General features: G+C 40.3%; 1 protein-coding gene across 1 annotated transcript in view; it reads right to left on the reverse strand.

Annotated features, from left to right (window-relative positions):
- Tg (Transglutaminase) overlaps positions 1–17,480 on the reverse strand; it is a 140,875-nt gene that overhangs the window by 45,001 nt on the left and 78,394 nt on the right. Inside the window, exons 3-4 of the mRNA XM_070083722.1 lie at positions 6,030–6,148; positions 3,642–3,768 (exon numbers count right to left, since the gene is read on the reverse strand). Coding sequence (XP_069939823.1) covers positions 3,642–3,768; positions 6,030–6,148 — 246 coding nt within the window. The remainder of the gene's footprint in view (positions 1–3,641; positions 3,769–6,029; positions 6,149–17,480) is intronic.

A 17,480-nucleotide genomic window follows, 5' to 3' on the forward strand; every position in this document is an offset into this window, starting at 1 on the left:
CAGAGGGCTGAGGAAGGGTTGTTGAAGTGGTTCGGACATGTAGAGAGAATGGAGCGAAACAGAATGACTTCAAGAGTGTATCAGTCTGTAGTGGAAGGAAGGCAGGGTAGGGGTTGGCCTAGGAAAGGTTGGAGGGAGGGGGTAAAGGAGGTTTTGTGTGCGAGGGGCTTGGACTTCCAGCAGGCATGCGTGAGCGTGTTTGATAGGAGTGAATGGAGACAAATGGTTTTTAATACTTGACGTGCTGTTGGAGTGTGAGCAAAGTAACATTTATGAAGGGGTTCAGGGAAACCGGCAGGCCGGACTTGAGTCCTGGAGATGGGAAGTACAGTGCCTGCACTCTGAAGGAGGGGTGTTAATGTTGCAGTTTAAAAACTGTAGTGTAAAGCACCCTTCTGGCAAGACAGTGATGGAGTGAATGATGGTGAAAGTTTTTCTTTTTTGGGCCACCCTGCCTTGGTGGGAATCGGCCAGTGTGATAAAAAAAAATAAAAAAAAAATAATAATAATATAATAACAATAATAATAATAATAATAATAAATACGATAGAATTGAAGAAGGAAATTGTACAAAAATACGAGGGCTGAAGCAGTGGTGGAGGAAGTGGTTGACGCAGCGTCAGTGTGGCTTTGTTTATGCTGGAGTATTAGTCTCCGTGCTCTTCCAAACATTTCACAATAATTCATTGTATTTGGTGCTTGTAGATTGAGTGTGACTGGAGTGGTTGAGGCAGTGGTAGAGGCAGTGATAGAGGCAGTGGTAGAGGCAGTGGGTGAGGCAGTGGTATTTACTAACATATATGTTATAAATAATAATAGAACATGTTAATATTATTAACATTTATAATAATAATAATAATAATAATAAATGTTATTCATAATGTACTATTATTATTTATAACATATATGTTAGTAAATATCACTGCCTCTATCACTCTCACCCACTGCCTCTACCACTGCCTCACCCACTGCCTCACCCACTGCCTCACCCACTGCCTTTACCACTGCCTTTACCACTGCCTCTACCACTGCCTCACCCACTGCCTTTACCACTGCCTCTACCACTGCCTCAACCACTCCAGTCACACTCAATCTACAAGCACCAAATACAATGAATTATTGTGAAATGTTTGGAAGAGCACGGAGACTAATACTCACTCCAGCATAAACAAAGCCACACTGAGGCTGCGTCAACCACTTCCTCCACTACTGCTTCAGCCCTCGTATTTTTGTACAATTTCCTTCTTCAATTCTATCGTATTTATTATTATTATTATTATTATTATTATTATATTAATATTATTATTATTATTATTATTATTATTATTATTAGCAGTAGTAGAAATGTTTGATTCTTTGCTGTGTTCAAGAGTAAACACACGATGTCACCTTCCAATACCTATCCGAATAGCCATTCCAATATGCAGTCATAAATGGGTTTACATTATTTATACTGTAGTTTAATAGCAAATAATGAACAAACAAAACACTCACAACACAGTGGTGGGAGGGCTGGCTGCCAGTTGCAGGGGTCGGAATGAGGGTAGTAAGGACTCGTGGCGGTAAACTTAAATATGATTTGGCAGCTGGGAATTTGGCGGTTGGGAATTCACGAATGTGTGAAGCCCGCGAAAGTTGAAAACGTGAATGTTGAGGGAGACCTGTATATGCATTTTATCGCTCTGGGATGCTTAAATGTAATAGAATATTATGTGTAGGTGGGGTGGTCTGGTACAGTAGCCCAGCTGACTACCATACATACCACACTTGATTTCTTACAATAAATACTACTTGTCTCACCCTAGATTAAGACTACAAATATTTTAAGATAAGTAATGAGTGCACTCTGTGTGTATTTTACTTTTTTATTGTTTTTTGATGCATAGTTCTATTGCTAACTTAATACACCTACCATCCGACTTACGACCTGCTCGACTTACGACCACTCAACTTACGACCGTGTTTTTTATGCCAAATTTCTGGGAAATAAACAACTATTTGTGTTGTACACAGTGTTTATCTTCAACCTTACAGTATAAAAAGTAAAGTAAAACATGAAATACCAAAATAAAACAATAAAATAAAGTCATTACAAAAATGTTTTGTTGATATTCATTAATAAAGTTCGACTTACGACCATTTCGACTTACGACCGGTTTCTCGGAACCAAACTCGGTCGTAAGTCGGATGGTAGGTGTATATGTTAGTGTAAACTTGTTATCTGGTATTTGTATGCATTTATAAGGGAAAAAAAAAGGGTTTTCCCACTTTAGGCGATTTCCGCTTTACGGCGGTAGCCTGGAACCTAACCTGCCATATAAGTGAGGCCCTACTGTATATACTGTAATAAAGACAATAAAGGAAATCAGCTCTAATGTACATTATTTAGGTATGCATATTTGTCAGAGAGCCTGTCGTAAGTTTGAGTCATCGGTAAATGAGTATGTCACTAAGCGAGGAAAGGCTGTAGTGAAACTTTACTATGTATGATTGGCCAATATTAGAATACACGTACGTAATATGATCTTGTGCAAAGACCAGGGAACAAGTGTTCTTTGGAATGCAAAGACCAGGGAAAGTGTTCTTTGGAACATCCTTTACTTTCGTCTTAATCCATTGAATCACGTACATACTTAAGAAAGTACATACATACCCTGCTCATAAATTATCCAGAACCTAGTGTCATACATTTCTGAGGCACTGGCTGAGATACTGAGTGGGGAGGATAAGTAAGTTTATTTAGGTACAGGTACATGTAAGTACACTACATGGGGAAGTGGAAAAGAATTCTTCCTCCATAAGCCATGTGTGTCATAAGAGGCGACTAAAATGCCGGGAGCAAGGGGCTAGTAACCCCTCCTCCTGTATAAATTACTAAATTAAAAAATTAAAACTTTTCAGACAAACTTTTGTTTTTCTTTTTAGGTGACCCTACGGCCGGTTTGTTGAAAAAAAAAAACTCATAAGTTATCATACCTAATAACATATGTTTAAATTACTAGGATTTCCCAAAAGTCAGGATGCTATCAACAGGTTCGTTTTTTTGTTGAGGGCAGTTCATGCCTGCTCAGGACCACTTATCTTTACGAGCACATTGTCCTTTAATATTGGAAGAATATCACTACAGGGATTAGACAAGCCACCTCCAATTAACCCCTAAATAAAACAATATGAGAAACAGGATGGCATAGAGTATATGAAAGATGCCACATCTGTCACCCTGCTTTTAAATGATGAACTGGACAGATATAAAGTAAAATACTGTGCAGCACGTACTAATTCCAAATTGCAGTTTACTTTAAATATCACTGAAATTCCATACCTTGTAAAAAACAAACCTTATAATGAAGTAGTGTCACAATTGCATGTCTACCAATTAATGCAACTTAGCACGACAAATTTAACCCTCTAACTGTCCAAACGTAGATCTACATTCGCTCGCGAAGCGCTCCGAACGTAGATCTACTTTTTTTTTTCATTCTTTATGGAGAAAATCAAGGTTGGAGAGCTACGCGCACAAATGCAGACCTACGTTTGGACTGTTTAAGGGTTAAAAATGCTGCACAGCACCTTACAAAGTGGTACTTTATTCTGTTTTTAAAGATTAATTTTGCACTTGAGAAATAGTACATTTACATTACCTTTGCACCATGGATTGAAGAGTATAAAGAAAGTATCCTTGCAAGGATAACTATAGGCCTTATCTCCCGACTGGACATCCACTTCCAGTTTCCACTCTCCAATAATAGCCTTGCTGGATATGTTCACCTGAATTGTAAAAGATTAGGGTTTACACTCTTCTACTAATCAATATTAAGTTGTTTACATGCTGCACAAGGTATAAATTATAGCAGTGGTTTGTAATTCATAGACCTAATACTGCAAGCATGTTCAAATGGTAAAGTTCTTTGTGCTACACTGACTTCGAAACTGATAATATTGTAACAACTCTCAACTGGGAATATTTTGTTTTGCCTTAATTCATGTGTTCTAATACTGTATGTTTATGTCTGCTTAATATAATATGTCTAATACAGTGGAACCTCAAAAATCGAACTTAATCCGTTCCAGGAGCTAGTTCTAAATTCGAAAAGTCTGAAATTCGAAGCAATATTTCCCATAAGAAATAATGAAAATACAATTAATCTGTTCCAGAAACCCAAAAATATTCACACAAAAAACACATTTTATAGAGATTAATTACAGTTTTACATACAACAAATACTATAGTTTTTAATTATGTATAGTAATACATATAAAATAACATTTTTACTTACCTTTATTGAAGATTGGTGATGGCATCTGGAAGATAGGGAGGAGGAGAGAGAGGGAGCTGGGGTTAGTGTTTGGAAGGAGAATCCCCCTCCATGAGGACTTCAGGTAAAGCCCTCTCTGGGGTTACTTCCCTTCTCTGTCTTTTAATGCCACTAGGACCAGCTTGAGAGTCACTGGACCCCTGTCTCACAAAATAACTGTCCACAGTCCTCTGTTTCTGGTGCCTCTTTAACATTTCCCTAAAATGGGACATGGTTCTGTCACTGAACTTGTTGCAAAGATGGCTTGTTTCAGCTTGCTCAGGGTGGTACTTCTGCACAAACATTTGGACATCATTCCACTTGGCACAAATCTCCTTAATCTTTGAAGAAGGCACCTCATCCACTCCCTATATTAACACCTTTCGCAACATCAGCTTCCTTGATTTGTTCTTTCTTTGACAGGATAGAACCGATGGTCGACTTGTTTTTCTCATACATCCTGGCAAGCTCAAGTCTCACACCACTCTCATACTTATGTATTATTTCCTTCTTCACATCTATGGTGTTTCTCACTTTCTTTACCACAAGTTTTTTTGGGCCCATGGCAGCTTATTTCACAGTCCCACAAGCACTAAACACAACGAAATAATCGTTAAATGCGTGAATGAGAGTGCAGGTTAGTGTTCACTCAAGAATAAACAAAGCTAGACTGCTCACGGCGCCTATGCGGGGACACGGACAGAGCGGGTGGCAGACAGGTCCCATACCCGGCGGTCCGAAAATAGGGGTGCGTTTGATAATAGGGACACAGTTTGTACGAAAAAATGGTCCTATTTTCAAAATGTTCGATACGTGATATGTTCGATTTTTGAGGTTCCACTGTACCTACTATTCTGTATATACAACAATCAATCTGACCACAGAGTGATTTTTTTTGTATACCAGCACTGGTAAGCCAACAGCTGCTGACATGGGTAGCATGTGCATGTGTCCTTGAGCATAATGTTGTGCCATCCCCATGCTACACCACTGAATGAGTCACCTTATGATAACAATTCAGGTCAGGTAATTTTGCTTGTGTAATAAACCAACAAGATGTTAAATTTTAGAGTGTTATACAGTACATCTTGCAATGAGAACTTAGTTGTAATGAGACACAAAACAAGAAGACAATTTTAAATTTAAAACCCTTCCCTCCCTCAAGGAAGGTGCCATGATGCCAAAATGCCCTGGCAAAATTGTAATTATTAATGAATTCAGAGACAACTCACTCACAAATGCTCAAGAAATGTCGAAGTATTTTATCCACAGTGATATATTACAAATCATTCTGGAAAAATATCCTGACCTTGCTGCTTGTAAATATGCATAACCCCTTAAACCTGTTTAAATTAAAGCATACTTTGCTAAAATAAAAGATAATATAAACAATTCAGAACAACATATAAGCTACACTAATGATCTTGTGAATTGATTCATGTCTTCATAAATAACTCATTGTGACTGTAACCAGATATAAACATGTAAATACATGTACTGCTTAGTTAACAAAGTTTTATGACCCCGTCCTTGGACTCATTACGTACCTCTGTAACCTTTTGACTACCACCCACACCATGCTTACAGGGTGTATAATAAAGATATTGCCAGGCTTGTCTCATTTTATCACTTAGGTTATTGTGAACAGCTTTGTTAAGCTTTAAAGTTAAAATAGTTATTGATACTTTATAACTCTTTAAAAAAAAAACTGAACATAGAAAATATGTGCCATACCTTGAATGTAATAGAGCAGTCAGATACCTCTTGTATATATGCAGACCAGCCATTATGAGCATCCACACCGATACCAACGCCAACAAGAGTCTGGTTTCCAAAATTAGGACTCTTGGCATCTAAAAAGTACATAACATATAAGTATATAACAAATTTATAGCTTTTGTTATCACAGTAACATGATAATAATTAATATAATCAACCTCTTCTTTAAGGTCTTGCCTCTGCCAAGAGTGAATGATGATGAAATTGCTTCTTTTTTAGGTCACTCTGCCTTGGTGGGGGAAACAGACGATGTGCATAAATAAATAAATTTTCCTATATACAGTGGACCCTCGGGTAATGGCGACATCGGCTAACGCCAAAATCAGATAGCGGCGCATTTTTGCATCAAGATATTGGCTCGGCTAATGCCCAAGAATTCAGTTAAGGGCATTCGTCCTAAACGTGTTCGCCTGTCCGTCTGGCCTGAGCGCCTTCAGCTAGTGTGCCATTGTTTACAAGCCAGTCTGGACGATTCCACGCATACATGCGATATATTTTGTATTATTCCAGTGTTTTTAGTGCTTGTAACTGCTAAATAACCCACCATGGGCTTAAAGTGCTTCAGAGGAGGAGGAAGAGAGAGTGAGGAAGTTGCCTTCGTCAAAGATTAAGGAGATTTGTAAAATGTGGACAAAGGTGCAAGCATTTATGGATGAAAATTATCCTGACACAGCTGTTGCAAGCCATATTGGCAACATGTACAATGACATTCTTGTGTTCCATTTTAGGGAAGTCTTAAAGAGACGCCAGAAACAGAGCTCTCTGGACAGATATTTTGTGCGACAGGGGTCCAGTGACTCTCAAGCTGGTCCTAGTGGCATTAAAAAACAAAGAAGGGAGGTAACCCCAGAAAAGGACTTGTTACCTGAAGTCTTTATGGAAGGGGATTTCCCTTCCAAACAATAGTACACTTACATTCTCCCCCCTCCTCCCATCTCATCACTCATCAATAAGTCCATAATAAAGGTGTGTCATTTCGGTATTGTTTATTGTGCATGTCTCATTGTTTTCTGTGTAGGGAAATGTATATTTCATGTAAAAAAAATTATTTTGTTTAATACTGGAATGGATTAATTGGATTTCCATTATTTCTTATGGGGAAAATTAATTCGGCTAACATCCAAATCGGTTCAAGGCGAGCTCTCTGGAACGGATTAATGCCGTTACTCGAGGGTCCACTGATATATATATATATATATATATACATGTGTATATATATATATATACATACATGTGTATATATATACAGTGGACCCCCGGTTAACGAACTTTTTTCATTCCAGTAGTATGTTCAGGTGCCAGTACTGACTGAATTTTTTCCCATAAGGAATTTTGTGAAGTAGATTAGTCCATTTCAGACCCCAAACATACACGTACAAACGCACTTACATAAATACACTTACATAATTGGTCGCATTTGGAGGTGATCGTTAAGCGGGGGTCCACTGTATATATACATGTGTATATATATATATATATATATATATATATATATATATATATACATGTGTATATATATATACATATACATGTGTATATATATATATATCCATATATTTTCAACAAAATTTGTTGATAACATCTCACCCACCTAAATACACTTACATAATTGGTCGCATTGAGAGCTGATCGTAAACTGGGGGTCCAGTGAAACATATAAGTGAACAGTATTTAGATAAGGCTAAAGAGGTCTTTGTGGCATTTATGGATTTGGAAAAGGTGTATGACAGGGTGGATAGGGGGGCAATGTGGCAGATGTTGCAGGTGTATGGTGTAGGAGGTAGGTTACTGAAAGCAGTGAAGAGTTTTTACGAGGATAGTGACGCTCAAGTTAGAGTATGTAGGAAAGAGGGAAATTATTTCCCAGTAAAAGTAGGCCTTAGACAAGGATGTGTGATGTCACCGTGGTTGTTTAATATATTTATAGATGGGGTTGTAAGAGAAGTAAATGCGAGGGTCTTGGCAAGAGGTGTGGAGTTAAAAGATAAAGAATCACACATAAAGTGGGAGTTGTCACACTTGCTCTTTGCTGATGACACTGTGCTCTTGGGAGATTCTGAAGAGAAGTTGCAGAGATTGGTGGATGAATTTGGTAGGGTGTGCAAAAGAAGAAAATTAAAAGTGAATACAGGAAAGAGTAAGGTTATGAGGATAACAAAAAGATTAGGTGATGAAAGATTGGATATCAGATTGGAGGGAGAGAGTATGGAGGAGGTGAATGTATTCAGATATTTGGGAGTAGACGTGTCAGCGGATGGGTCTATGAAAGATGAGGTGAATCATAGAATTGATGAGGGGAAAAGGGTGAGTGGTGCACTTAGGAGTCTGTGGAGACAAAGAACTTTGTCCTTAGAGGCAAAGAGGGGAATGTATGGGAGTATAGTTTTACCAACGCTCTTATATGGGTGTGAAGCATGGGTGATGAATGTTGCGGTAAGGAGAAGGCTGGAGGCAGTGGAGATGTCATGTCTGAGGGCAATGTGTGGTGTGAATATAATGCAGAGAATTCATAGTTTGGAAGTTAGGAGGAGGTGCGGGATTACCAAAACTGTTGTCCAGAGGGCTGAGGAAGGGTTGTTGAGGTGGTTTGGACATGTAGAGAGAATGAAGCGAAACAGAATGACTTCAAGAGTGTATCAGTCTGTAGTGGAAGGAAGGCGGGGTAGGGGTCGGCCTAGGAAAGGTTGGAGGGAGGGGGTAAAGGAGGTTTTGTGTGCGAGGGGCTTGGACTTCCAGCAGGCATGAGCGAGCGTGTTTGATAGGAGTGAATGGAGACAAATGGTTTTTAATACTTGACGTGCTGTTGGAGTGTGAACAAAGTAACATTTATGAAGGGGTTCAGGGAAACCGGCAGGCCGGACTTGAGTCCTGGAGATGGGAAGTACAGTGCCTGCACTCTGAAGGAGGGGTGTTAATATTGCAGTTTAAAAACTGTAGTGTAAAGCACCCTTCTGGCAAGACAGTGATGGAGTGAATGATGGTGAAAGTTTTTCTTTTTCGGGCCACCCTGCCTTGGTGGGAATCGGCCAGTGTGATAATAAAATAATAAAATAAATAATATATATATATATATATATATATATATATATATATTATATATATATATATATATATAATATATATATATGTATGTAGGTAGTAGGTTGGTAAACAGCAACCACCCAGGGAAGTACTACCGTCCTACCAGATGACTGTGAAACAGAAACCTGTAACTGTTTTGCATGATGGTAGGATTGCTGGTTTCTTTTTCTGTCTCATAAACATGCTAGATAACAGGGATATCTTGCTACTCCTACTTACACTTTGGTCACACTTCACAGACACGCACATGCATATATATATACATACATCTGGGTTTTTCACCTTTTTCTAAATAGCTCTTGTTCCTCTTTATTTCTTCTATTGTCCATGGGGAAGTGGAAAAGAATCTTTCCTCCGTAAGCCATGCGTGTCGTATGAGGCGACTAAAATGCCGGGAGCAATGGGCTGGTAACCCCTTCTCCTGTAGACATTTACTAAAAAAGAGAAGAAGAAAAACTTTATAAAACTGGGATGCTTAAATGTGCGTGGATGTAGTGCGGATGACAAGAAACAGATGATTGCTGATGTTATGAATGAAAAGAAGTTGGATGTCCTGGCCCTAAGCGAAACAAAGCTGAAGGGGGTAGGGGAGTTTCGGTGGGGGGAAATAAATGGGATTAAATCTGGAGTATCTGAGAGAGTTAGAGCAAAGGAAGGGGTAGCAGTAATGTTGAATGATCAGTTATGGAAGGAGAAAAGAGAATATGAATGTGTAAATTCAAGAATTATGTGGATTAAAGTAAAGGTTGGATGCGAGAAGTGGGTCATAATAAGCGTGTATGCACCTGGAGAAGAGAGGAATGCAGAGGAGAGAGAGAGATTTTGGGAGATGTTAAGTGAATGTATAGGAGCCTTTGAACCAAGTGAGAGAATAATTGTGGTAGGGGACCTGAATGCTAAAGTAGGAGAAACTTTTAGAGAGGGTGTGGTAGGTAAGTTTGGGGTGCCAGGTGTAAATGATAATGGGAGCCCTTTGATTGAACTTTGTATAGAAAGGGGTTTAGTTATAGGTAATACATATTTTAAGAAAAAGAGGATAAATAAGTATACAAGATATGATGTAGGGCGAAATGACAGTAGTTTGCTGGATTATGTATTGGTAGATAAAAGACTGTTGAGTAGACTTCAGGATGTACATGTTTATAGAGGGGCCACAGATATATCAGATCACTTTCTAGTTGTAGCTACACTGAGAGTAAAAGGTAGATGGGATACAAGGAGAATAGAAGCATCAGGGAAGAGAGAGGTGAAGGTTTATAAACTAAAAGAAGAGGCAGTTAGGGTAAGATATAAACAGCTATTGGAGGATAGATGGGCTAATGAGAGCAAAGGCAATGGGGTCGAAGAGGTATGGGGTAGGTTTAAAAATGTAGTGTTAGAGTGTTCAGCAGAAGTTTGTGGTTACAGGAAAGTGGGTGCGGGAGGGAAGAGGAGCGATTGGTGGAATGATAATGTGAAGAGAGTAGTAAGGGAGAAAAAGTTAGCATATGAGAAGTTTTTACAAAGTAGAAGTGATGCAAGGAGGGAAGAGTATATGGAGAAAAAGAGAGAGGTTAAGAGAGTGGTGAAGCAATGTAAAAAGAGAGCAAATGAGAGAATGGGTGAGATGTTATCAACAAATTTTGTTGAAAATAAGAAAAAGTTTTGGAGTGAGATTAACAAGTTAAGAAAGCCTAGAGAACAAATGGATTTGTCAGTTAAAAATAGGAGAGGAGAGTTATTAAATGGAGAGTTAGAGGTATTGGGAAGATGGAGGGAATGTTTTGAGGAATTGTTAAATGTTGATGAAGATAGGGAAGCAACCCCCCCCCCCCTTTTGCCTGTTCACTCTGTCACATCTGTATAGGTTGTAACCTGGGATCCATATTTCGTTGTCCAAGTGATCCTTTATGTGGGTCTCAGTGAAAGCTGCGAACATTGCCTTTGCCTCTGCAAGCAGTCCACAGATGAAAGGTATTTTGTTGTTGCTGGCTTTAGACCCTGTATATTTGCAAAGAAGAATGTCATCGGACTGGTGGTATTGTTGGTACTGGGGGAGGATTTTTTTTCCGGCATTAGTATCTGTATCTGTTGGTTTGGAGTGGAGGCCATCGACTGTGGTTCCACTCCAGGAATGACTGGATTTGGTGTACGATTTCTGCCATTTCCTGCCAGTTTTTTTTCCTTCCTGGCACTAAAAAACCTCTCCATCACCAACAATGTCACCATGCTCACCACCACCACCATGTGCTTGTGGTATCACAAGTGGTCAGCAACAATGTCACTGAACAGGTTGATGCTCCTATTCACAACAGTAATGTTAGAATACCATTTTTCCACCAGGCTCTGTGTTTGAGCCCAACGGTAACAGTTCCTTACTTTCTGCAGTGGAAATGTTGCCCTTGCTGTTTCCCTCCTCTGAAGAAGAAATTTCTTCAACCACTTCTTGCTGCTCCTTGTGCAGGTCTTGAAGTTCTTCTGTGGTGAGCTCATTCTTGTGATCCTCCACCAACTCTTATACATTCTCATCGTCCATTTCCAAACCCATGGACTGACCCAGAAAAACAATATCCTTCACAACAGGCTCTGGCTGAAAGCCTTCTAAATCTCTGACACACAGTCTGGCCAGAAGTTCTTCCAGGCAGAGTTCACTGTCCTGGAAGACTTCCCCAGAGGCTTTGTCTATTATCCTTAAACACTGGAGGATATTAAAATGGTTTTTCCAAAATTCCCTTAGGGTAAGCTCTGTTTCAGAGGAGGTTTAGTGCTTCCTTTTGATAATAATAATAATAATAATAATAAATTCTGTTTCAGAGGTCACTTCAAAACACCTTTTAAACAGTTCTTTTGTGTAAAGCTTCTTAATGTTGGAAATACCTGCTGGTCCACAGGCTGGATAAGAGGAGTGGTGTTAGGGGGCAAGAACTTCACTTTAATGAAGCTGTATTCATCCACCAAGTCTTCCTCCAAGCCTGGAGGGTGAGCAGGAGCATTGTCCATTACCAGAAGTCCCCTTAATGGTAAGTTTTTTTCTGCAAGGTACTACTTCATACTTGGGGCAACCACTTCATATATCCACTCAGTGAAGAACTGCCTTGTTACTACATGTATTAGCCTTCCACATTACAGTGAGTTTACTTTTTATCACATTGTTTTTCTTAAACACCCTTGGATTTTCAGAGTGGTAGACTTGCAACGGTTTAATTTTGCAGTCCTCACTAGCATTACCACACAAGAGTGTTAGCCTGTCATTCATGGGCTTGTGTCATGGTAATGACTTTTCTTCATGTGTGTAGGTTCTCTTAGGCATTCTTTTCCAAAAGAGTCCGGTTTCATCACAATTAAAAATTTGTTGAGGAATAAATCCCTCTGTCTTTATAAGTTTTAAATTCCTTAACCAATTTTTCAGCTTCATCTGTTAGCACTGGCAGCCTCTCCATGCCTTACTACACTATGAATCCCACTCCTCTTTTTAAACTTTATCAAACCAGCCCCTATCTCCCTTAAATTCATCACTTTCAACACTGTTTCCTGGAGTGTCTTGCCTAAGATCACTACACAACTGTTTTGCTTTTTCACAAATTATCGTTTCTGAAATACTGTCACTGGCCAATTGTTTTTCGTTAATCTACACCAGCAAAAGTTTTTCCATTTCTTCTATTATCTGTGACCCTTTCACAGAAAGAATTTTACTCCTTTTGCCACATCAGCCCCTTTTATTTTACAATATAGATGATATGGTGGATTTCGCTGTCTTCAAGAAGACACTGGACAGGCACCTAAAGTCAGTACCTGACCAACCGGGCTGTGGTTCGTACGTCACCTTGTGTGCGGCCAGCAGTAACAGCCTGGTTGATCAGACCCTGATCCACCATGAGGCTTGGTCTCAGACTGGGCTGTGGGGGCGTTGACCCCCTGAAACCCTCTCCAGGTAAACCATACTGAGTGGCCAAGTACGACACGTTCCACTTTCCCACTTCGCAATGAGTGTGGAAAACATTTAATTTTCCGAAGTTACAGTGCCTAATAGGTGTTTATTGTGTTGCTGTTGGTCTAAAAATGTATTTGAAAATGGAAGAGAACCAACAGGAAACCTCTGCGCCTGTGCCGATGGGCAGAGGGGAGGCCGAGGTGGGCATCGGGAGTCTGGTTGGGGGTATAGACCTGGGAGAGTGTGCTAGTTAACATGGAACCAGGAAATTGGTGGTTCTGATGGTCAAAACATTATTAGTGGTCCCACTTCATAATAGGAAGTGTCGTAGCTGTTCCTAATGAAGAGTGAAGGAACGTAATTTGCAGGACCACTATAACCAGGTGGTAAAATTAGTAAATAGTGAGAGACGCCAAGTGGGTACTACGGGGCACGCCATGACGAGTGTTTGGGGGGAAGATTGCCCTATTTAATCGACGCTCATCGAGCTCAGATCTTAATGGAGTGACCTCTAATGTGTGTAAAATTCACGAGACGTTAAGTCGTCTTGTGAACTGTAGTGAAATCAGTGATAATAACACTAAGTTAAGGAATGGTTTAAGTGATATGAACCGCCATTCCCCGAGTGAGTGAGCACATGTTAACCGCATGATTCTGGTCCCGAGGATCGTCGAGGTTTTATGGAGTCATGGCTCCTAAACCGGGACAAACCAACGGATATCTCATCCTGCTGGAATAAGAACCGTATCGGTGTGGCAGAACATCAAAATGAGATGGTGGATGAAAGAAATAAGAAGCATCAACCACCCACAGTTAAGTAACCTTTCTCCACCCACAGTTAAGTAACCTTTCTAGTTGTAGCAAACCGATACTGGCCAGTTAGGTATGTTATAATATGATAGGTTGTGGGCGATCCAGCTACATCAAGTGACCACCAGAGAAAATCTGGTATGTGGTAGTCTCGTTATGTTCATGTGTAACCCCTTTCCCCCTTTTCTAATCGGTCCAATTTATACATACAGTCCACGACTTATTTGTAATGCCATGCCTAATGGTGTTACCCAACCTTAATCTACGGTACTGGTCTAGGATAGATGTGGATAGGATTTGCGAGGTCGAAGGAGCCACCTGCAGCGACCAGGGGTGGCATAAATTTTCTCGCACGTCTACACGGGCTAACTACTGTAAACAATATATGGTTGTCACCTCCCATGAGATTACTTCTATGAATGTAATGTTGAGGTACATGTAAGTGATTTAATTTCCACAGAGTTCTTTTTTCATTTTAATTGTTGTTCTCACTGCTTTCCTTTTAGGCTTGTTTGGATCACTACTCTTTTTGCATGCCAAGATTATGTATTTTCAATGAAAATATTAAAAAAAAAAGCACAGAATAATAATTAAATAATACAAATTTTCACAGCTTATACAAACAATACACAATTAACGAAAGCTGGCGAGACTGAGCATGTGATGCTTTGTTTTCGTCGGACTTCGTCCAGATAAACCGTTTTGTTTAGGTCGAATATTAGGGCAACTTCCAAATGCCAAGTCAAATTTTTCACGAAAAAGTTGGGCGAATATAGAGTTGTACGAATGTAGGGATATACAAATATTGAGGTTCCACTGTATATGTGAACATATAACCAATAACAATACAAACGTGTCACTCAGTGAGATCTGAAATTGTAAAGCCAATCAAGAGACGATCTTTAAAACAATCTCGTGGAAATCAATTTTGGGAATGGTCTATATATAACTGAGCAGAGCACCTGCACATGTCAACTACTCTATGAACCTTCATCTAGTAATAGTTGACCAGGGTTTGAAATCTGAAGCCGATTGGATAAGGCGTTCTAAAGATATAAACAAAGCCCTTGGATGGAATGCGAGGACCAGTGCCTTGAAAGAATTAACTGTGGCACTTGAGATATGCTCAAGGCACATTTATCTATGGAAAAAGAAGAAATGTAAACTAGAGAGAGAGGGAGAGAGAGAGAGAGACAGAGACAGAGAGAGAGAGAGAGAGAGAGAGAGAGAGTCAGACAGACAGACATACAGAGAGACAGACAGACAGACAGACAGAGAGAGAGAGAGAGAGAGAGAGAGAGAGAGAGAGAGAGACAGAGAGAGACAGAGAGAGAGAGAGAGAGAGAGAGAGAGAGAGAGAGAGAGAGAGAGAGAGAGAGAGAGAGAGAGAGAGACAGAGAGAGAGAGAGAGAGAGAGAGAGAGAGAGAGAGAGAGAGAGAGAGAGAGAGAGACAGAGAGAGAGAGAGAGAGAGAGAGAGAGAGAGAGAGAGAGAGAGAGAGAGAGAGAGAGGCAGCAGAGACAGACAGAGAGAGACAGAGAGAGAGACAGAGAGAGAGAGAAACAGAGAGAGACAGAGACAGAGAGACAGAGCAGAGACAGAGAGAGACAGAGAGAGAGAGAGAGAGAGAGAGAGAGAGAGAGAGAGAGAGAGAGAGAGAGAGAGACAGAGAGAGACAGACAGAGAGAGACAGAGAGAGAGAGAGAGAGAGAGAGAGAGAGAGAGAGAGAGAGAGAGAGAGAGAGAGAGAGAGAGAGAGAGAGACAGAGAGAGAGAGAGAGAGAGAGAGAGAGAGAGAGAGATAGAGAGACAGACTCCCTCTACAAGCAAAGGTGAAAAATCACAGAGCTGCTCAGAGAGCCCAGTCCATCTGAAATACGGAAGAAGCCACTGGCCAAATTATTATTATTATAATCAAAAAGAAGCGCTAAGCCATAAGGGCTATACAGCACCACATGCCAAAGAATAAAAAATATTGAAATTAAGCTTAAGAAATCATACAGAATCCAGGAAACACAAAGAACTTAAAGCAATAAATGAAACTGAAAGAAACCCAAAATATTTCTTTTTGTATGTGAAATCTAGGACAAAAAAAAAACACATCCAGTATTGGGTCCCTTTCTTAAAAGAGATGGGAATTACACATATGGCAACAAAGAAATGAGCAAGATACTCAAGTCCCAGTATGTTTAGTGAGCCGTTAATCAGATTAATTAATTAAGGGTCGAATAATCTAAATTTTTTTTATGACAGGCTCGAAATTTGCTTACATCAACCAAATCTTTCAGTGGGCTGCAGAAAACAATATGAAGTTCAACGATGAGAAATTTCAATTACTCAGATATGGTAAACATGAGGAAATTAAATCTTCATCAGAGTACAAAACAAATTCTGGCCACAAAATAGAGCGAAACACCAACGTCAAAGACCTGGGAGTGATCATGTCGGAGGATCTCACCTTCAAGGACCATAACATTGTATCAATCGCATCTGCTAGAAAAATGACAGGATGGATAATGAGAACCTTCAAAACTAGGGAGGCCAAGCCCATGATGACAGGTCACTTGTTCTATCTAGGCTGGAATATTGCTGCACACTAACAGCACCTTTCAAGGCAGGTGAAATTGCCGACCTAGAAAATGTACAGAGAACTTTCACGGCGCGCATAACGGAGATAAAACACCTCAATTATTGGGAGCGCTTGAGGTTCCTAAACCTGTATTCCCTGGAACGCAGGAGGGAGAGATACATGATTATATACACCTGGAAAATCCTAGAGGGACTAGTACCGAACTTGCACACGAAAATCACCCACTACGAAAGCAAAAGACTTGGCAGACGATGCACCATCCCCCCAATGAAAAGCAGGGGTGTCACTAGCACGTTAAGAGACCATACAATAAGTGTCAGGGGCCCGAGACTGTTCAACTGCCTCCCAGCACACATAAGGGGGATTACCAACAGACCCCTGGCAGTCTTCAAGCTGGCACTGGACAAGCACCTAAAGTCAGTTCCGGATCAGCCGGGCTGTGGCTCGTATGTTGGTTTGCGTGCAGCCAGCAGCAACAGCCTGGTTGATCAGGCTCTGATCCACCAGGAGGCCTGGTCTCAGACCGGGCCGCGGGGGCGTTGACCCCCGGAACTCTCTCCAGGTAAACTCCAGGTAAACATACGAGGAGAGGGAGCATAGACACAGGGGTCATCTCACAGTCATTAAAAACAACTGATATAGCCCCACTCTACAAAAGTGGCAGTAAAGCCAATCAAGAATCCTAGGAATGTGTTCAGTAAGTTCTGGTCATCGTTACCATACACAAACATTGATAATCTGAAGCTGATTGGGTAAGGCACTCTCGAGTTTTGAGTAAAATGAAATTTTAAAGTAGGAAGAAAAAAAATCAGGAAACCACTTACGGTCCCTCTTTGGGGATACCTAATAAGAACATAAGAACATAAGAACGAAGGAACACTGCAGAAGGCCTACTGGCCCATGCGAGGCAGGTCCAAGTCTCCTACCGGCTTAAGCCAAAGCACCCAACCTAGTCAGGTCAGGTCACATTGACTTAAGGGAGGAACACGGCAACCGACCTGTTAGCACAAGCTAT

Source organism: Cherax quadricarinatus, chromosome 10, assembly GCF_038502225.1.
Source record: "Cherax quadricarinatus isolate ZL_2023a chromosome 10, ASM3850222v1, whole genome shotgun sequence".
In the NCBI taxonomy this organism is placed as follows: domain Eukaryota; kingdom Metazoa; phylum Arthropoda; class Malacostraca; order Decapoda; family Parastacidae; genus Cherax; species Cherax quadricarinatus.